The 22,846-nt window shown below is 44.0% G+C and overlaps 1 protein-coding gene across 1 annotated transcript in view; it reads left to right on the top strand.

The window, feature by feature from the left end:
* exoc4 (exocyst complex component 4) overlaps positions 1 to 22,403 on the top strand; it is a 565,674-nt gene extending 543,271 nt beyond the window's left edge. Inside the window, exon 17 of the mRNA XM_086010674.1 lies at positions 18,887 to 22,403. Coding sequence (XP_085866800.1) covers positions 18,887 to 19,124 — 238 coding nt within the window. The 3' untranslated portion in view covers positions 19,125 to 22,403. The remainder of the gene's footprint in view (positions 1 to 18,886) is intronic.
* Positions 22,404 to 22,846: the final 443 nt, after the last annotated feature.

Here is a 22,846-nt window from a genome sequence, read left to right as displayed (position 1 = left end):
TCTTTCTAATGTCAGCTTCCTGCACTTGAACTTCAACTTCGCTTGAACTTCTGAATCAAAAAAGAAAGATTGCCATGGTAAAATTTTGCGTGTGTGCCTTCTCACTTATTATCACCGAATCACGCTGTACACACAAACACTCTGAAGAACTTTCTCAATTGAAAAACACAAAGCCTTTGTTGGAATAGACATAAGAACCTTCCTGAACTACCTCAATCAGTTTTAACTAGGGGGCATTGCTCTGATTGCAGTTACACCTTCAGATAATTTGGTGTTTTATGAATAATCATTTTCAATGCATAAAAAACCTTTCATATCTCTTTGCCTTGACCAAGCATTTTCACAAATTATTCTTTTTTTTTTTAACCTGCAAGCATTCTTTCCAAAATCAGTGCTGTTGAGTACTTTTTTTTTCTTGCATGGTGGATGCCACGACTTTCATACATTTGTATATCCGCTGAGTAATTGCCCTTTGGATACGGCCAAGAGTTGTTCTCGTCAGCCGCATTGCACTTTCAAAAGATATCATATGAAATAATTAAAGCATAATTTCTTCCTGTAGGCTTTCCAATGCATTCTGCTGATTTGTGTTTTTATTGCAATAATTCATATATCTATCCAAAAAAAATTAATTATAGCTTACAGCCTTGTTACTTTTAAAAAGCAGATGGACTCGCTAACCAAGAGCAATGATAATTATATTTTGATGATAGTTGTCAGATCTATTAATTAGGGAGAAGGAAGCAGAGAGTCAAGGAGGTTACACAAATATCTAAAAATTTCCCTCTAATTAGATGAATTAAAATTAAGCAGTGAAAGTAAAGGAAGTATGCACATCACACTACAGTATTTGGTGTGCGGTGGATTAACTAAGCACAGGCTGGGCCACAAGAGACGCTGGAGTTACTGGTGATTTTGAAAGAAAGGCAGTTGACCTCCAGCTGCCCGGCAGGATATGCCTCGGGTTTGGAAGAGGTGCCCTCAGTCGAAGGTAGCAGCCTCCCCCCCCGCCTTCCTCCCCCCAACCCCGGTGCCAAGTTCTGATACCTGGCTGTGACGCCTGTCCGAAGGCGGGGAAAGCCAAGGAAATACGGCAAGAGCAGACCAACCATTGAGCAAGCGAGCAGCTCAGGGGATGATGGGAATGCTCTGGTCACACCACACTCTTGTCTGCAAATTCCACCCATAACTCAGTGGGTAAACAACGGGTCACAAAGGTGAACTACAGCCAGCCTCCTGTCCAAGTCCTCCTCCACCCGCTGCGACGGTTTCGCCCTGTCCCTCTTTTTTTTGGGGAGCGCAAAGGAATGATGAAGAAACCATACTTTTTTTTAATGAAGGAATTGAAGTATTGACCTTTGCTGTGCAGAACAATGATTTTGAGATGCATTAAATTTGCAACATTTCTATTTTGACATGTTGGAGGTAATAGATCCCGTGGCACTATTCGAAGAAGCGTAGGGGAGTTCTCCCCGTTGTCCTGGTCAACATTTATCTGTCAGGCAACATCAAAAACAAATTATCTGGTGATTTATTTCAATGCTGTTTGTGGGAGCTTACTGTGCGCAAATTGGATGTCGCATTTCCTACAGTACAACAGTGAATACATTTCAAAATTATTTAATTGGTTGTAATGCACTTTGGGACGTCCTGAGGTTGTGAAAGGTGCTACATAAATGCACGTCTTTCTTTCAGCTATATTCTATCCTTCCCCTTGCTTGGTCTTTCAAATGCCATGAATCATCCACAGTTGACCGGGTATGCAGCCTGTGCCCCAGACCTCCACCGCTGTTACAATGTCAGCTTGACTTAGTAGCATTCTATTGCTGGGTCATACTGGTTGTAAGTTCAGCATTCAAGCTCACAATCTAGGCTGACATGAAACCAAGGTCCCATGGGCGCATCAGCCAAAGAATTACGCCTCGGCTGCCTCTCTGACTGCGATCAGCTAAAGCTGTTTTTACATCACCACTTAGTAAAGTCCAGGTTAGGAACCAGTTGCATTCCCAGAGTAAACTTGACTGATTCACCAAGACCGCCCACCGAAAATCACCAAAGTTGTCAGGTCTCCCTGGCAGTTTGCCTTAGTGAATCTGACCAGTTCACTGTGGGTTGCATGGGGTCCATGTGTCAGGGCCCTGTTTCCCTAATATGCCAGTAAGTACAGTATAGAAGCTGCTTAACTCACCACTGACTGGGAGTCAAATCTAGTACCGCCATTAAACAACAGCATTTATGTAGCACCTTTAATGTAGTAAAACTTCCCAAGGCGCTTCACAGGAGAGTTATCAGACAAAATTTGACACCGAGCCGCACAAGGAGATAGTAGGACTTTTAAGGAGTGTCTTAAAGGAGAACAGGAAGGTAGAGAAGGTGTATTTGCAAGCTAATCAGGACAGTTCTACATGGATTGTTATTGAGGTTGCATCCTCCAGAAATCACATTGAGAGAAACTGCCAGCAAAAAACCAAAAAGGATTGAAATTAGAACTTTATGACAGGTGATGTGTTGGAGAAAGAACAACAGCAGCGAACTGACACAGGTCTTTGTATTGTGATGAGAAATACATATTCATTGCCTTTGTAATTAGTTGTCATTAGAGCTATTTACATGCATTGAATGTCCTTTGGTGGAGAGGCTGATGGTTTAACTGTACCCAGGCTGCTTGCAGCAACACCTGGGGCTATAATACTGTCACAATTTGAAGAATTAAAGGCGAGGCAGAAAGGTTAGAAAGTATTTAGTGTGCAGTAAATTTGCTGTCAGAATATAGCCAGCTTCACGGCAGTAAATTCAGCCCAAGAAATAGTAGATGCATTGCTGATCATCTTCCAAAATTCGCTGGAATCTGGAACTGTACCCATGGATTGGAGGGTAGCTAATGTTACCCCACTATTCAAAAAGGGTGGTAGAGAGAAAGCGGGGAATTACAGACCAGTAAGCCTGACATCGGTAGTGGGGGAAATGCTAGAGTCCATTATAAAGGATGTAATAACTGAGCACTTGGAAAACAGTGACAGGATCGGACAAAGTCAACATGGATTTACAAAAGGTAAATCGTGCTTGACTAATCTACTGGAATTTTTTGAGGATGTAACTGGGAAAATAGATAAGGGAGAACCAGTAGATGTGGTGTATTTGGACTTTCAAAAGGCTTTCGATGAGATCCCACATAAGAGATTAGCGTGTAAAATTAAGGCACATGGGATTGGGGGCAAGGTATTGACTTGGATAGAGAACTGGTTGGCGGACAGAAAGCAGAGAGTAGGAATTAACGGGTCTTTTTCCGAGTGGCAGGCAGTGACTAGTGGGATACCGCAGGGATCGGTCCTTGGACCCCAGCTATTCACAATATACATTAATGATCTAGATAAGGGAACTAGATGTAATATCTCCAAGTTTGCAGACGACACAAAGCTGGGTGGGCGTGTGTGCTGCGAGGAGGATACCGAGAAACTCCAGGATGATTTGGACAGGTTGGGTGATTGGGCAGAAGCGTGGCAGATGCTATATAACGTGGATAAATGCGAGGTTATCCACTTTGGTGTCAAAAACAGAAAGGCAGACTATTACCTGAATGGCAATAGATTGGGAGAAGGGGAAGCGCAACGAGACCTGGGTGTCCTTGTGCACCAGTCGCTGAAGGTAAGCATGCAGGTGCAGCAGGCGGTTAAGAAGGCAAATGGTATGTTGGCCTTCATAGCGAAAGGGTTTGAGTACAGGAGCAAGGATGTCCTGCTGCAGTTGTACAGGGCCTTGGTGAGACCACACCTTGAGTACTGTGTGCAGTTTTGGTCGCCTTATCTGAGGAAGGATGTTCTTGCCATGGAAGGAGTTCAGCGAAGATTCACCAGGCTGATCCCTGGGATGGCAGGAATGACGTATGAGGAGAGATTGGGTCGATTGGGCTTATACTTGCTGGAGTTTAGAAGAATGAGAGGGGATCTCATCGAAACTTATAAAATTCTGACAGGTCTGGACAAACTAGATGCAGGTAGAATGTTCCCGATGGTCGGAGAGTCCAGAACCAGGGGTCATAGTCTAAGGATAAGGGGTAAGCCATTTAGGACAGAGATGAGGAAGAATTTCTTCACCCAGAGAGTGGTGAACCTGTGGAATTCTCTGCCACAGAAGGCGGTTGAGGCCAAGTCTTTAAATATATTCAAGAAGGAGTTAGATATATTTCTTGGAGCTAAAGGTATCAAGGGATACGGGAAGAAGGCAGGTACGGGGTACTGAGTTTGGATGATCAGCCATGATCACATCGAATGGCGGAGCAGGCTCGAGGGGCCGAATGGCCTACTCCTGCTCCTATCTTCTATGTTTCTATGATGGGAAACAAAGGCTTACACAGACACAGCAGGGCTTCTATGGCTCTCCTGGAAGGACAGTCCTTTGCCTGGTGCAGCAAATCCTCTTTGAACTGCAGTGACCACTTCACTCTTGCAAGAAGACCGGAAGAACTGAATGAGTTACTTTGTTGGTTGGGATGGGTAACTAGACGTCATTTCAGACTGTCAGAACAGCTTAAATAACAACAGAAAATGCTGGAAACACTCAGCAGGCTAGGCAGCATCCGTGGAGAGAGAAACAGAGTTAACGTTTCAGGTCTGGGACCCTTCATCAGTACTGGAAAAAGCTGGAGATGTAACAGATTTTAAGCAGGTGCAGAGGCTTGACCTGAACTAACTCTCAAAATAACAAATTGGAAGCTTGTCCTCAAAAAAAAAAAAAAAAAAAAAAAAAAAAAAAAAAAAAAATTCTTTAAGAAATTTGTAATGATTCTCGCCTAATGCAGCCTCCTTATTGTAAATGGATTCAGCATTTCAGATCAGTGGTACTGAACCCTAAATCAGCCACACAGTGTGAGATATATAGATTATTCATAGTCATCTAAGGTCATCCCATCCTCTGTCGTCAAATTACAGTATGCAGACGACGCTTGCGTCTGCGCTCACTCGGAGTTCGAACTCCAAACCATTGTCAACACCTTCACCGAAGCATACGAGAGCATGGGCCTTACACTAAACATCCTTAAGACAAAGGTCCTCTACCAACCTGCCCCCACCACACAGTACTGCCCCCCGATGATCAAAATCCACGACAAGGCCTTGGACAACGTGGACCACTTTCCATACCTCGGGAGCCTACTGTCAACAAGGGCAGACGTCGATGACTAAGTTCAACACCGCCTTCAGTGAGCCAGTGCAGCCTTCGGTCGCCTGAGGAAGAGAGTGTTTGAAGACCAGGACCTCAAACCCGGCACCAAGCTCATGATCTACAGAGCAGTAGTAATACCCGCCCTCCTGTATGCCTCAGAGACATGGACCATGTACAGCAGGCACCTCAAAGCACGAGAGAGGTACCACCAACGCTGCCTCCGCAAGATCCTGCAAATCCATTGGCAGGATAGGTGCACCAACGTCAATGTTCTCGCTCAGGCCAACATCCCCAGCATCGAAGCTTTGACCACGCTCAATCAACTCCAATGGACGGGTCACATCGTCCACATGTCCGATACGAGACTCCCAAAATGAGCGCTCTACTCGGAGCTCCAGGTGGGCAGAGGAAACGCTTCAAGGACACCCTCAAAGCATCCTTGGAAAAGTGCAACATCCCCACCGACACCTGGGAATCCCTGGCCCAAGACCGTACAAAGTGGAGGAGAAGCATCCGGGAAGGCGCCTAATACTTCGAGTCTCTTCGCTGGGAGCAAACGGAAACCAAGCGCAAACAGCGGAAGGATCGCACGTCAACCCAAACACCCCACCCACCCGCCCCTTCAACCACTGTCTGCCCCACCTGTGACAGAGACTGTATGTCCCGCATTAGACTAATCAGTCACCTGCAAACTCATTTTTAATGTGGAAGCAAGTCATCTTAGGTTCTGAGGGACTGCGTAAGAGAGCTAGGTACTTCTGCCCCACAGCCTGAAACTTACAAACATTTTCCAATCTACATACGTAGTTCCCTCACCAGACAATTAAACTCATAATTGGCCTGAGGTTATGTTTGCTTAACATTAGTTATTGTGGTCTTAGTGGAACACCCTAACAAAAGAAGAATACATTGTGCATTCTATGGTATGATAGCATTCCTGACCTTAGATCATCCAACCACTGTGGGCAGCACCACAGGATTTCCACTGGTAACATGTTGACCCATTAAAAGGAAGTAAACTGACCTTGTTATCTTTGGTGACACTGAGGTTATGGGCTGTGTTGGGAACACGGACGAGAGGCCATAGGCCCAAGACACAACCGAAATTGGGGTGCGGGTCTCGATGGCATATTTCAGGTGTGCTGCAGCCCACAGTAGTGGTGTGGCGCTGGGAGGGAAATATTTACCTTATGGCAGCATCCAGATGTCCCCTTCAGGACCACTGGTTAGGCTGCAGAAGGAAATAAATAACTGAGCAGAGCTGGCCCAGAGCTCAGTGCTGACGCATTTCCAGGAGAGGTCCTGAAACGGGCGTCGGGCCCCCTCATTAACATATGCAAGGAACATTGGAACAGGAGGAGGCCATTCAGTCCCTCGAGCCTGTTGTGCCATTCAGTTAGATCCTGGCCAATATTTATCCCTCAATCAACATAACAAAAACAGATTATTTGGTCATTATCACATTGCTGTTTGTGGGAGCTTGCTATGCACGAATTGGCTGCCACGTTTCTCACATTACAACAGTGACTACACTCCAAAAGTACTTCATTGGCTGTAAAGCACTTTGAGACGTCCGGTGGTCGTGAAGTGCACTATATAAATGCAAGTCTTTCTTTCTTTCTAATCTGTACCTCAACTCCATTTACCCACCTTCGCTCCATATCCCATGATACCCTGACCTAACAAAAATCTATCGATCTCAGTCTTGAAAACACCCTGTCCCAGCATCCATAGCCTTTTAGGAGGGAGAGTCCTAGATTTTCACTGCCCTCTTTGTGGAAAAAGTGCTTCCTAATTTCACTCCTAAATGGCCTGGCTCTAATTTTAAGCTTTGCCCCTCTTGTTCTGGATTCCCCCATCAGAGGAAATAGTTTCTCTGTATCTACCCTATCAAATCTCTTTATCATTTTAAACACCTTGATTAGATCGTCCCTCAACTGTCTAGCTTCAAGGGAATAGCACCTGAAACATTATGCAAGGGGCACAACACCTGTTTTAGGCGGCCGCCAGGGACACCTAAATATTGCCAGACTCTCAAAGGAAAGGATTAGTGAAAGTAAATGTGGGGCCCTTACAGGCTGAGACAGGAGAAATTGTAATGGGGAATAAGGAAATGGCAGAGAAATTAAACAAATGCTTTGTGTCTGTCTTCACAGAAGTAGACGCAAAAAATCTCCCGGAGAACCTAGGGTCTAGCGAGAATGAGGAACTGAAAGAAATTAGTATTAACAAAAAAATAGTACTGGAGAAATTAATGGGACTGAAAGCTGATAAATCCCCTGGATCTGCTGACCTACTTCGTAGGGTTTTCAAAGAGGTGGCTATTGAGATAATGGTTGCGTTGGTTGTCATTTTCCAAAATTCCATTGATTCTAGAATGGTTCCCGCGATTGGAAGGTAGCAAATGTAACCCCACTATTTAAGAAAGGAGGGAGAGAGAAAATGGGGAACTACAGACCAGTTAGTCTGACATCCGTAGTAGGGAAAATGCTAGAATCTATTATTAAGGACATGGTAACAGGGCACTTAGAAAATAATAATAGGATTAGGCAGAGTCAACACGGATTTATGAAAGGGAAATCGTGTTTGACAAATCTGTTGGAGTTTTTTGAGGTTGTAACTAGCAGAATAGATAAGTGGGAACCAGTGGATGTGGTGTATTTGAATTTTCAGAAGGCATTCGATAAGGTGCCACACAAGAGGTTATTAAACAAAATTAGGGCTCATGGAATTGGGGGTAATATACTAGCATGGATTCAGGATTGGATAACGGACATAAAACAGAGTAGGAATAAATGGGTTATTTTCAGGTTGGCAGGCTGTAACTAGTGGGGTACCACAAGGATCAGTGCTTGGACCTCAGCTATTCACAATCTGTATCATTGATTTGGATGAGGGGACCAAATGTAATATATCCAAGATTGCTGGTGATACAAAGCTAGGTAGGAATGTAAGTTGTGAGGAGGATGCAAAGTGGCTTCAAGGGGATATAGACAAGCTAAGTAAGTGGGCAAGAACATGGCAAATGGAATATAATATGGATAAATGTGAAGTTATCCACTTTGGTAGCAAAAATAGAAAAGCAGAGTATTTTTTAAATGGTGAGAGATTGGGAAATGTTGGTGTTCAGAGGGACCTGGGTGTCCTTGTACACAAATCACTGAAAGTTAACCTGCAGGTACAGCAAGCAATTAAGAAAGCAAATGGTATGTTGGCCTTTATTTCAAGGAGATTTGAGTATAAGAGTTAAGATGTCTTACTGCAATTATATAGGGCCCTGGTGAGACCACACCTGGAGTATTGTGTACAGTTTTTGTCTCCTTACCTAAGGAAGGATATACTTGCCATAGAGGGAGTGCAACAAAGGTTCACCAGACTGATTCCTGGGATGGGGGGATTGTCCTTTGAGGAGAGATCAAGTGGAGTAGGCCTATATTCCCTGGAGTTTAGAAGAATGAGAGGTGATCTCATTGAAACATACAAAATTCTTACAGGGCTTGACAGGGTAGATGCAGGGAGGATGTTTCCCCTGGCTGGTGAGTCTAGAACCAGGGGTCACAGTCTCTGAATAAGGGGTCGGCCATTTAGGACTGAGATGAGAAATTTCTTCACTCAGAAGATAGTGACTCTTTGGATTTCTCTACCCCAGAGGGCTGTTTGGAAGCTCAGTCATTTGAAGCCAGAGATTAATAGATTTTTGGATATTAAGGGAATCAGGGGATATGGGGATGGTGCAGGAAAGTGGAGATGAGGTAGAAGATCAGCCACGGTCTTATTGAATGGCGGAGCAGGCTCGAGGGGCCGAATGTCCTACTCCTGCTCCTATTTCTTATGTTCAATATGGCACCTGACTTATTTCAGACACCCTTGGGGAGTGGGAGACAGCACCAGGAAATTGGTGCAGTTTATCACCACCTCCCCGCCCCATTCAACGCCCAAGAAATGTCCAGGGCCCAGCAGGGTCCAAATTCACCCACTGTGTCTTCTGGGCATTCTGTGCTAGAATTGTGGTGCAGTGATGTAGAACATTATGCTGTCACCTCCGGAAACCAGACTGATGGGTATGAATCTTGATAACTTTCACTCTCTATCACTCTCCTTTCTCTCATGACAGTTCTTAGTGCATACAAGTCAACACACACAACTGCTCACACTGAAAGTGGCCATCTCAGTCATGGGTGGCTGGTGTGGAAAAGTAGGGCATGCTTTTCTTCTGCAGCACATTACTGGGGTGTAGAAGTGGGAGCAGGAATACCTCGAGGCGATTGATAAAAAGATCTCTCTCAAAAACAAAGAAAAAGGCTAGATTAGATTCAGTAAATGTATAAGTTTCTGTTTTTCTCACATGCAAGCAGAAAATCTGTGTTTGTGGGCACCTGACTTATTTCAGACACCCTTGGGGGAGTGGGAGACAGCACTAGGAAATTGGTGCAGTTTACACCCCCCCCCCCCACCCCGCCTCGTTCAACGCCCAAGAAATGTCCAGGGTCCAGTATTTAAACTAATAGTTACCACTGAAAAAGATCTAAATGGGCTAGAATTTACTATAGTCAGTGAACGAGCGGCGCCCACCCTTCATTAGACTTGCCCTTGCCCATTTAATTTCCATGACCTTGTGCACTGGAAGTTGTTGTAAATTAGAGATTCAAATGGCGCAGCGCCCTCTACAGGGCATCTGGGACCTGTGTTAGCAGGCAAGCAACTGTGTGTCTCATTAACCAATCAGATTGAAGGATTGTTAATGAACAGCACAGAGTCTGAACCAGGAAGTGTCCGTTAGAATAGTGAATTCAGTGCTTAAAATCAGGTACAGAAGGTGAAAGAAAGAAGGGATTCAGAGAGAGGGAGAGACGAGACAAAGAAAAAGTTAAATTTTTGTTTAAATCTCCAACAACAAATAAAATCTGAAGGAATTTTCAGTGCCAGAGAGGTTGTTTGGCAGGAATTAAGACTTATCACACCGATAAATAAGGTACATAGAATGAATGGGACAAGCCCTAACTTTCTGTGGCGAGTTTAGTCCATATCTACGACGTAAGTACAGGGACGTCACGCCGATCAATACGTTTGAATGGGGAGCCAGAAGGCGGGATGCTGTTTTCACGCAGTTTACGGAGAGGCGGTGCATCTCGGACAGCAACTTCCAGATTTTCTCATTTATCTGCGCTCACCTGAAGTTGTTGCCTGATTTGCACATAAATAACGGTGAGTGCCATTAGCGTCACCGTTATTTTTACAGTAAATTCTGTCCCATTATGTGTCTATATGGTGTTTTTATGACTGCAGTGATAATTTGAAAAATGAAAATAATTGACACTGGCGCTGTTGGACTCTGCTGACGGGGGACTGAATGACAGAATTACATTTCCTTACTGATTTCATACACACACATGTTCATTTCTTCTGATTAGCCAGCCAGATGTATCAACTGCAAAAAACGCAACATTAAATCTCAGGTTTCCTCCCCCCCCCCCCCCCTCCCGCCCAAAATGTAGACATAAAAAGGCAGGCAGAATGGCAATTTTAATTATTCATCACAGTAGGTTATTTTGATGAGAGTGTGCTGTCCTTGGTTTAAATGCCTTATGTTAATGTTTAAATGTGAAATTTACATTTCGCATAATGCTTCAAACTAGCCCTGTGATATTTTGTTCATCTGAGCCGAATGTATTTGCAAAACAACCCAATAAATTTGCTCTAATTTATTTGCAATGCCAGAATATTCCATTTCGCTGTCTGTGCCCTGAATTATAAACATATAATGCCGCTGCTAGTTCCACATGCAAATAAGCTGGACTTTCAATGTTTGACATCGTAAATATCACTAATCAATGTTTTCCCGTATTATGGTATTTAATGGAGCTGAATATTTCATGCAGCCCTTGAGGACTATCTATATTTTGCAGTTTAAGACAAATTAAACCACACCTTACGGTCATAACTAAATTGTAGTTCTTCTCCTAATGATGTAGAGAAAGATAACATCGGTTTCAGCATCCGCATTAAGTATTAACCCACTCAGTCACCCAAACATGGATTTGCCATTAAATGCAGTGCATGAACAGCACGATCGTGCAGGTTTTTATGAGCTGTAAATCTGGAGGTTATCACTTGCGTGCTGATCATAAAATATTACAGCACAGAAGGCGGCTATTCGGCCCATTGTGCCTGTGAAACAGGTACCAATTAATCCCAGTCCTCTGCTCTTCCCCACAACCAAGCAAATTTTTCCTTTGCATGCAGTCTTTCAGCATTAAAGTTAGGGATGTCCGTTATTAAGGGCAGCAACCTATAGTTCAGTTTCTGCGGAAGCTAAGAGCACGCAGCTGTAAACTATATTTCTGTTTGTGTTGCTTTCTTCACTACTGGGAAGGTTCAAAGAGCAACAAAAAAAATCAGAACTGCTCCCATTTTGTGTAAGAACCTAAGAACATAAGAAATAGGAGCAGGAGTAGGCCATTCGGCCCTTCGAGCCTGCTCCGCCATTCAATGAGATCATTGCTGATCTTCTGCCTCCACTCCATTCACCGGCCCTACCGCCATATCCCTTGATGCCCTTACTAGTCAGAAATCTATCAACTTCTGTTTTGAATATACCCAATGACTGAGCCTCCACAGCCCTCTGGGGTAGAGAATTCCAAAGATTCACCACCCTCTGTGTGAAGAAATTTCTTCTCATCTCAGTCCTGAATGGCCTACCCTTTATCCTGAGGCTGTGGCCCCTGGTTCTAGACTCCCCAGCCAAGGGAAACATTCTCCCAGCATCCACCCTATCAAGCCCTGTAATAATGTTGTATGCTTCAATGAGATCCCCTCTCATTCTCCTGAATTCAAGAGAATACAGGCAAGAAGGAGCGGGCAGCTCACTGCATTGCTACCTTGTACTCTCACTTCACATACGCTGCAATCACACTTTGGCCCTACAGATGTCAGCTTGTTTCAGGGTAAACTCTAGTCCTCAAGTCAGAAGATTGTGGGTCCAGCCCTATCCCAGGACTTGAGCGCACAGTCTCGGTTAACACTTCAGTGCAGTACTGAGGGAGTGCTTCAGATGAGACATTAAATTGAGGCTTGCCTGCCTGCTGGTGGATGTTCAAGATCCAATGTCGCTATTCAAAGAGGAAAATAGAGTTCTTGTAGTGTCCTAGTCAATACTACCCACCCACCCACAACAAACAAATTAATTGATCGTTGATCTCATTTCTGTTTGTAAAACTTCTCTGTGCACAAAATGGCTGCTCACCTAACAATAGTCATTGTAAAGTAATTCATTGTATAGCAAGTGTTTTTGGACATTTTATTGAAGTGAAAGCCTTTTTGTAATCCTCATTTATGCACAGTAAGATCCTGCAAACAGCATTGAGATGAATGATCATTGATCTGAGACCAGTATCTGCTGGCTGCAATGCACAATGACACATCCTTGTTGTATTGTACCAGCCTGACTGTCACTGATAGAGAGATGGAATGACAATGGAGCTCTGCATATGTCTGCTACCATGAATACGCAGAGCTCCTCTCCCTTGGCAGCTAATTTGTAATATTAGGAGGGACTGTCTGCTTTCTCAAGTTAAAACAATTCTATACAAAGTTTTAAAAATTCCCAGAAAGCCAATGGATCTGCCCAGATACTTTTAAGATGTGCCTTTACACCAGATTGGAGTTATACTGCATCTGTTGCAAATTTAAAGCAGTGTGAACACAACTCCTGAGGGAGGAGACGACTCATTTTGCATAGCTTTAGTGCATTTAGGTGTCAGATCCTGATCTGAGTTATATTGCCCTTTTTGCATAAATGCAAAGCAGTTTGGGGTATGCATCAATGTGAAAGTGCATCCTTAATCTGATAGAACTGAAAGCTAAATTGTCTACTTTGCTGATAAAGGGGTCCTTAATAAAATTAATTTAGGATGTTGGAATGGGAAAAGGCCTTTCAGCTCTTCAAGCCCATTTCTAGTGGGTACATGTCCACAACCCAGAACTTCTGACAGTTCAGAACTAGTTGGTACTAAATTGGCAGTCTCACTCGGGACCGAAAGCGGGCTAGTGTAGGAAATGAAGATATAAACTCAGTCTGCACTTGACTATGATTGGTGATGCTAACACTTTTTTATTTTAGTCATTCCTGGGATGTGGGCGTTGCTGGCAAAGCTGACATTTATTACCCATCCCTAGTTGCCCTGAAAAGGTGGCATTGGGCCACCTTCTTGAACCGCTGCATTGTAGCGGTTTGATACAACTGAGTGGCTTGCTATCCTACTTCAGAGGGCACTTAAGAGTCAACCATGTGGTGTGGGTCTGGTCATGTATAGGCCAGAGCGGGTAAGGACGGCAGGTTTCTTTCCCTAAAGGACATTAGTAAACCAGTTGGGTTTTTACAACAATCTGACCGCTTCATGGTCACTTTTCCTGATACTAGGCGCCAGAAGTATAACTGAGTTTCAAGTATAACAGTGTTACCTGTCTGCTTGATGAACTGAAAAATTCACCGAAAAAGTTATGAAGAAAATCCAGACTGTGTCATTCAATCTAGGACGTCCATCACCTCAATTTGGGGGAAGGGCAATTGTTCCTACAGCAAATCATGCTGAGCACCTGCAACCTCCGGAGCCTTTGCCTGGAGCTGGGGAAGAAGCGGGCAACCTAGATCTCCTCCGAGAGGCTGACACAGCTTTGAAACATTCGAGTGGCATCCCCTGGCGCCCCCCTCCCCCCCCAACCATAAAAGCACCCATTCAGCAGTCAGAGTGGCAGAGGAGAACTATAGCTCGCCCTTGAACCCTATAATTTAGGTGTCTGCTTTGGTTCAGTGGTAGCACTTTTGTCTCTTAGTCAGAAGGTCATGAATTTAAGACCCACTCCAGAGGCTTGAGCATATAATGTAGGCTGGCCTTTCAATGCAATACTGAGGGAGTGCTGCATTGTCAGAGATGCCATGCCTTTCGGATGAAACGTCTGCCATCTCGGGTGACCAAAAGATAGCGTGGCACGATTTGAAGAAGAGCAAGGGAGTTCTCCCAATGTCCTAGCCAATATTTATCCCTCACCTAACACCTAAAACAAATGATCTGATCACTTATTTCATTGTTATTTGTGAGAGTTTGCTGTGCGCAAATTGGCTGCCGCATTTCCTGCATTACAACAGTGACTACACTTCAAAAGTACTTCATTGGCTGTAAAGCTCGTTAGAATGTCCTGAGGTCATGAAAGACGCTATATAAATGAAAGTCTTTCTTTTGGGAAATAACCAACCCAGCATGCCCACTCACCTCTTCATTTCCTACACAGCTACCTATTCACACCAACCTTCCCTTGCACAGTGCCACCCTTGCCTGGCCAAAGAACGCAACAACAACTTGCATTTTTATAATGCTCTTTACATATTAGAACAAAAGCTAGAGGAGAAGGCCAAATAAGAGACAGGAAAGGAGGGCTTAGGGGACTAATGGAACGGGTTCAAAAATTATTTTTTTGAAGGGAGAATAGCCGTAAGGCAGAGCACTAGAGAGTTCCAAAGAGCCTCCGATGGGATCATGGGGGATGAGCATTGATCCCAAGTTGGGGGATGAGCATTGATCCCAAGTTGGAGGAGCGGAGAGTGCGTGCTGGGTCATACAGCTGGAGGAGATTACTCAGAAAAGATGGGGCGAGACCACAGCATAGTCATAGAGTTATACAGCACAGAAAGAGGCCCTTCAGCCCATCGTGTCTGCGCTGGCCATCAAGCCCTGTCTATTCTAATCCCATTTTCCATGAGGACCAGGACCTTAAAACCAGAGGATATCCATAAGTAACACGCCACGTGAACCCAATGCCAACTAACTAGGTGATGCTTAATGCATGTTAAAGTTTATTAATAAAAATGTCAGATCTGAAATGCTTAATTTCTGCTAACTCCACGCTTGCTTTCTGCTGGTATAGCAGGGGAGCAGAGATTTTCACTGCAAAGTTGTGACTAACTTTGAAATCTACCTTGCCGTTGGTCATGAACCCTTTGCATAAATAAGTTTCAACTCGACACTGATTTCTGTTAATTTTTCATTCTTTCCTTTGAGGTTATTCATAAATATTTATGACAGGTCATTCTGGCTTGTACAAGCAGAGAAAAAAAAATCTGCTCAAAATTTGATGGATGATTCCAGTGATCATATCGCATGATGACATACGAACGAGTGAATATAATTGGCCTTTCTACCCAAAGATTTCCTATTTAGACTTTGTTCTCTATTGTAATTATCTGAACTGCCTTATTTTCTATCAGATATGCATTTTAGGTAAATGGTGGCTCCAAGTTATAAAGGGTATTATATGTAAGACGGCGTACCTTAGCATAAGAATGCTGGTTTACTTCGTGATATCAGGAAAAGACATTGCAAACCAACTGCACTAATTTATTTGGCATTTTCTCTCCACCTCTTCTGGAAAAGAAAGACTTGCATTTATAAAGCACTTTATCACATCTCTCGGAAACTTCCAAAAACAAATGATGGGCAGGAAAAGACCAGCTGGTCCATCAGTCCTGCCGCACGCTCATGATGGCTGGAGCATCATGACTAGACACTTCCAACCCACTCCCCGGCAGCTATGTAATCTCCTGGAAGAAGCAACAAAAGAGATAAACTCAATAAGGGAAAAATACTCTGGGGGAAATTCCTCCCCGACCCTCTCAGGTGATCATAACCAGTCCAGGACCAAGTGTTATCTGTAAAACCACTTCCCTTCTATATGATGCTGTCTCTGCCCCAGTCCAAAACTGGTCCAGCCCCCTCTTGTTTCACATACAATGAATTATTTTGAAATGCAGTGACTCTTGTTACACAGACAAACACAGCAGCCAATTTGCACATAATCAAAATCCCAATAAATTGCAATTGGATGAGTGACCAGTTATCATTCTTAGTACTGCTCTGGAATGTCAGCCAAGTTTATGTGCTCAAGTCCTAGAGTGGGGAGCATTGTTGGCCAAGGCACTGGAAAAACTCCCAGCTCTTCGAATGGTGTCATGGGACCCCTAATGTCCATGTGAAGCACAGGAACAGGGTGTTTGGACCTTGGCTTAATATCTCACCTGCCTGAGGCCACATCCAACAGTACTGTACGAAAGAATAAACTCACGTTTCTATAGCTGCTGTTCTGTCATTTGGTTAGATCACGGCTGATCTGTATCTCAATCCTATTTACCTGCCTTTGCTCCATAATCCCTTACTTAACAAAAGTCTATCCATCTCAGTCTTGCAAATATCAATTGATCCAGCATCCACAGCCTTTAGAAACATAGAAGATAGGAGCAGGAGTAGGCCATTCGGCCCCTCGAGCCTGCTCCGCCATTTAATGAGATCATGGCTGATCATCCAAATTCAGTACCCTGTCCCTGCTTTCTCCCCATATCCCTTGATCCCTTTAGCCTCAAGAAATATATCCAACTCCTTCTTGAATATATTTAATGAATTGGCCTCAACTGCCCTGTGTGACAGAGAATTCCACAGGTTCACCACTCTCTGGGTGAAGAAATTCCTCCTCATCTCAGTCCTAAATGGCTTACCCCTTATCCTTAGACTGTGACCCCTGGTTCTGGACTCCCCCATCATCGGGAACATCCTTCCTGCATCTAGTCTGTCTAGTCCTGTTAGAATTTTGTAAGTTTCCATGAGATCCCCTCTCATTCTTCTAAACTCTAGCAAATATAAGCCTAATCGACCCAATCTCTCCTCATACGTCACTCCCTCCATGGCAAGAACATCCTTCCTCAGATAAGGCGACCAAAACTGCACACAATATTCAAGGTGTGGTCTCACCAAGGCCCTGTACGACTGCAGCAAGACATCCTTGCTCCTGTGCTCGAATCCTCTCGCTATGAAGGTCAACATACCATTTGCCTTCTTAATGTTCCAGATTTCTTCGACCTTTTGTGTGAAGAAGTGCTTATTTCACTCCTGAATGGCCTATCTCTAATTTTAAGATTATGCTTCCTTGTTGTGGATTCCTCTACCAGAGGAAATAATTTCTCTTTATCTACCCTATTGAATCTTTTTATCATTTAAAAAAAAACCTTGATTAGATCACCCCTCAATCTTCTATACTAAAGGGAATACAAGTCAAGTTTATGCTACCTGTCCTCGTAATTTAACCCTTTAAGCCCCGGTATAATTCTTGTGAATCTGTGCTGTACTCCCTCCAAGGCCAGTATATCCTCCCAGAATTGGACGCAGTATTCCAGATGTTCTATACAGGAGAACTCCCTTGCTTCTATTTGTCTAGCGCCATAGAATCTTTTATAGCCATCTAAACCGGTCGATAGCGATGGTTTAATGGCTCATCTAAAAGATGGCACATCTGACAGTACAGCATTCCTTCAGTACGTACTGCCCTGGGGTGTCAGCCAAGTTTATATGCTCAAGTCCTAGAGTGGGGCATCTGACTCAAAGGCAAGAGTGCTACCAACCGAAAGTGATGACTTGCTGAAGTTTCAGCATTTTAGGATCAGCAAGATGACTTGCATCCTAACAGAGATGGACAGGAAAAAAATGTAAACAAATTATTTAATTAACACTAAATATTTAGCACATTTTCCCCTCTGTTGATTTCTTTAATTTCAAAAAGAGGTAATGCCATCATCCATGGAACGGCCATAAAGGAGTTACTGTGAAGGTGATTATTTAAAAGGGGTAGCAGGATCGTGAAATGGGCATTTGATGCAGTGCCAGGTGATGGTCAGGATGTGGTCTTTTTTATAAATTTTTAGGATGTGGGTGTTGCTGGCAAGGTCAGCATTTATTGTCCATCCCTAGTTGCCCTGCAAAGGTGGTGCTGGACTTGCATCTTGATACAACTGATGGGCTCACTTAGGCCACTTCCGAGGGCAGTTAAGAGTCAACCACATTGGTCTGGAATCACAGACCAGGTAAGGACAGCATGTTTCCTTCTCTGAAGGACATTAGTGAACCAGTTTTCAGGACAATCCGACAGCTTCATGATCACTTACTGAAACCAGTTTCATCTAGTTCCAGGCTTTTTAAACTGAATTCCAATTCTCCAACTGCCATGGTGGGATTTGAACAACATTATGTTTATCCATATGTTCTTTGACTACAAGGGAGTGACTTATACATCAGTATAACCCATAGACTATTCTTTAAATTCTTCAAAAGGTAACTGTACCATAGAGCAACTTGCCCATCAGATTTCACGGTAGTTGATGGTCAGATTGCGCCTTTGGTACTGTGTCCAGTTTTGGTCAGGGTGGCCATTCAATCCCTTGAGGCAGTGCAGAGAGAGCCACAAGGGGACTGAGTTATGAGGATAGACTGAAGAGCCTGAGCTCTTCATCCTTGAAACGGGGCGACTGAGAGCGTACCTCATAGAAGTATACGAGTTAGTAAATGGTATAGAAAAGACAAACCTACTTCAAATTAAATTGTAACCATAGAACAAAGATCAAACTCGGTGCAAGGCAGATTTAGGACTGATGTCGGGAAGTCCTTCGTATAAAGAGTGAGCAATGCTTGGAATGAACTTCTGGATGGGGCAGTGGAGGCAAAGACCCTACAATCATTTAAGAAACATGCTGCTATAGTTTTTTTTAGATAGATAAGCTAGGATGTGCCTAATGGCCTTCCTCATTTGTACCTGTCTTGTTACCTAGAACCTTTAAGATAAAACATATGAAGTTATTGTCAGTGCACCTGGTGCCTTTAATTCTGGTTTGCTATGTGCCTTTTATACACAGGCAGTACTATGAGATGCTGTACAACAGTCCCGATGAGCTGTTGAACCTAGTGGTAGACCAAGGGGTGAAGTACACAGAACTGGAGTACATCAATGCCCTAAGTCTCCTCCACCGCAGCCAGACTGGAGTTGGAGATCAGACCACACAAAACATGCGCCTGCAGCGGCTCAAAGAGATCATCTGCGAACAGGCTGCTATCAAACAAGCCACCAAGGACAAGAAGATCACCACAGTTTAAAGACCCAGCCACAAAGTGGGGACTTAGTAAAGAGCAACTCCAACCTATTTAGAATTGCGGCTAGGCTCAAAGGCAAGTTGCCATTATATTTTAGTGTATGTTTAACTGTTCAAGTTCATTAGTGGTGAAACATGTACATAGATTATGAAGGTTAAGGTGGCGCTATTGTACCTTGTTGCCTTCTGAGAAGTACCAAGGGAAGTTCTTTGTCGGAAGGAGTTTTGTTCTCATGGGCCTGCTTTCCTTTTCGCTGGCCAATCAAAACTGCAGCTCAGAATTAACAGGACCTACCCCCCCATTTTTTCTTCCTTTGGGATCTCGCGCAGCTGCCTCATGCTACACCCCTGTGTTTCCTCCTTCACCTCAGAAGGTTGGATCACCATCAGTGCCACCCAGTGATCAGCTGACTTCTAGCAGCACCATCGGTTTCTTATGATAATGCCCATTCTGCCCACCCACACACACTTCTGTTAATGCAGCACTGTACTTCTTTGTTAACAGCTGGCAAACTCGCCTGCCCAAAGGTGGCAACTTAAAATCAGTCAGTAGATTTTGACGCACTTCCCGCCTCCCCCTCTCCCCCCCCTCCGTTCACCCCCCCCCCCCTCAAATTGGCTACAGTGTCCAGTTGACATTTCGGTTAGTGACCATAAAAAGGATAAGCTGCTAATAAAATAAAAGGCCAAGTTGCTGCAGTGATGATGCTCTGCTACCTGTACCATTAGCACGTTTATTAAATACAGTATGTCATCCTATTAATTCTTCAAATTGACACGGGAAACGTCAATGCAGCAAAATTTGCACCATTTGAATCCAATGTTCGACAACTGAAGATTAGACAGGAGAGTCTGATGGGGCTCATACTTTGTGCTAAATTTGACAATCTCACTCGCAGTTTAAGAGTGGAATATTGAAACCTGGCCTGGCGCAATAGGGAACGCTTATCTGAGGTTGGGGCTAGGCTTTATTGTTGCGCAACGTAGAGGAAGCTTTACTCCACATCTTATCTCTCCTATACCTGACCCGTCATCACTTGAAACCGAATCTGGATGCCCAAGGTGGGAAATGTTTCATTCTCTGGCATTGTCCTGCCTCACCTTCAAAAACTCCCCATTCTTCCCCCGCCACCCCGACTGCAAGAAAGCACCATGTGTACAGCCAAGTACATACAAGCTGGTCCAGCTGTAGCCAACTGTGCCTGTGGTCACAGGAGAGAACTAGCGCTTCAGCTACTGTCTGAAACCTCCTGCAAGACAACAGTATAAAACTCAGTCAAATAACATTTTAGAAGAATGCACTACACTGATCAAACTAATTCCTGTATAAAAACAGAACGTACTACTGTGCGGTGGCAGGAGTGCTGTACTTGCACTTCCTTCCTGAGGTTCAAAATGGACCCAAAATATCCGCTTGTAAGCCAGTTAAAGGCCTTTGATTTGCCATGAAATGTAACCACATGGAAATATAGGAAAAATTCACCAGGAACTTCCAAATAATAATCGTTTTTAGTTGACAGTTAGATCTACTCGGCACCAACTGAAAATTCAGCTGATAAAAAGCTCCACTGATGGTCAGTGGGTAAAGGGCCCACTCGGTGTAGCACGCAGACTCTGACTCAGGTCCCAGTCTGTGCAGGGTTAGCTCATTTTAGCCAAGGTGGCATTTGGGAGATTACAATTGGCTTCCGCACCCCGTAGCTAAGGAAAGAAAACTCGGGGTGGTGGTGGGGGGAGGGTTCCTGCTCCTCATTGCTGCCCACTCACCGGTGCAAGCATGTGGATGTTCACGCCAGCCCAGGATTGGGCTCAGTTGTGATGCTCTCTCTAGTTGAATAGCCTGCCGACAGTCGCTGAGCTACACAGATGAGAAACAGCCACTTGGTCTTGGAGGGCAGCCGTTCATCCGTGGAACGTTAAATTCAGGACAGCGGGGGAGAGAATTGATCGAGAAACTTAAACAAAAAATGATAAACAGTACAGAACAGGTTTGTCTTGATTATTAAATATCAGCTGATCTCTGAATTACAGGAGACACCTTACTTGACCGAATAAAGATGAGGACGTGTGCAGACCTGGTGCTTAATTGTGTAAGAACGGGGAGTTTTATGTAAATGATTGGGTTACCTGATTAGGCAAGTTCCACTGAGATGAATGGGTGAAAATAAGATTAGCGCTCAACTCGGCTGTAGTGAGATTAGATTATCTGTGCCTGTCTTCGATTAATAAAGGACATTTATGCAAAACTCATCGGAGACTATTTGAACTCTTTAAAATACATTTCTCATCTGATTGGATTTTATTACGGTGCATCTGGGACATAAATGATTATGGCGTGGGGTTTTGAAAGGAGAAGAATTTGTGCTAAAATGCACAAATGAAAAGCAGACTCCGTATGAGAGGGAGGGCCTCAAGCCAATGAAGCGTTTTGCTTAAGAAACAGATGCAGATGACTGGGTCCCACATACAAAAGAAATCTTCACCGAAAGTCTAAGGCTTGTGCCGTGTTGAGATGATTTTCGAGTCTTGTCGACTCCTTAATGTACAGACTACAGCGCGCCCCCAGTGTAAATCACTTGACCCAACTTTAAGTTGTGCATTTGCTCCCATTTCCTTGGATCCATTCGTCCAGGAGACGAGCGGCAGACTTCAAATGTAATGATGGGAGGGTGAGTGGGTGAAGGAGTGGGTTTTATTTTCCTAGGCTGCTCCAAGCCACATGGTAACAGAACCTTTAGATCAAACATGGAATAAACTCAAGTGTATTTAGAAAAGAGTGAAAATAAGTTGGGAGAGTTTTGTCGGAGCTTTTCATAAATCAGGTTGTTTTTTGTCCCTGGTATGTGTAGGCCAATCAAAAGGGGCATGCCCTACCTGAAATGGTGCTCATCCTCTCTTTAATTTGTGCGTGCCACAACAAGTCTGTATGCAAGTGAGACATCCTGCAGCACCAATATCCCGTACACTCCGAATTATTATGGGTTTTGTCAATAGAGGCAGCAGAGGATGATGTCGGTGTCAGTCGAGCTACCTCTAAATTAGGGCTGGTCAATCACAAAAAAAAACACTCGCACAGAATTATTATTGAAACATCTGTTCGTTGTTATTTAGATTCACAAAAAAGAAACGGGCGGTTTCTGATTCCAGTCCCAACTTCCTCGTATATATGCCCCCAACTGCATAAGCTGTATGAGATTTACTAATGCACTGCATGAACCAATGACGACTCTGTCCTTTAATGTGCGCGTAAGATACTCTGCAATAAAGTTGGAAAAAAAGGGTGCTGGTCGGGCTTCTTGTACTTGTCTTTTTTTCTTCCCGTTTCCATAGGAGGGGCAAGCCTTCTCCAATGAAGTGCCATTGCACGGCATCAAATGTGTTGAGTTGTAGGTTCAATCTCTGGCTTCACACGACATCCATAGCACTGCTGAAAAAAGCACCAGGGAGGGAAATTTGGTTGAGGAGTCTCCATTAGGTTGCACTCAAATGCCTCCTCACCACTGTTGAAATTACAGCCCCTAAACCGCCCACCTTCTCTTCTCGGTTGCAGGGAAGGAGCCTAGCATGACGGGGGGGAGGGTATAGAGAAAAGATTTGGGTTAAAAAGAGAATGACAGACACTCAACAATAAAAAAGGAGGGTGGGAATAAATAAAAGGTCATTTGATTCCTGATTGAAATCTCCTTTCTGGGCCTTTTGACTGTTCAATACCTGCCCTACACCGCC

This window comes from Somniosus microcephalus, chromosome 17 (genome assembly GCF_052327205.1).
Source record: "Somniosus microcephalus isolate GS21.2 chromosome 17, FLI_Smic_1.0, whole genome shotgun sequence".
NCBI classification, from domain to species: domain Eukaryota; kingdom Metazoa; phylum Chordata; class Chondrichthyes; order Squaliformes; family Somniosidae; genus Somniosus; species Somniosus microcephalus.
This window is presented reverse-complemented; position numbering and strand designations above follow the sequence as displayed.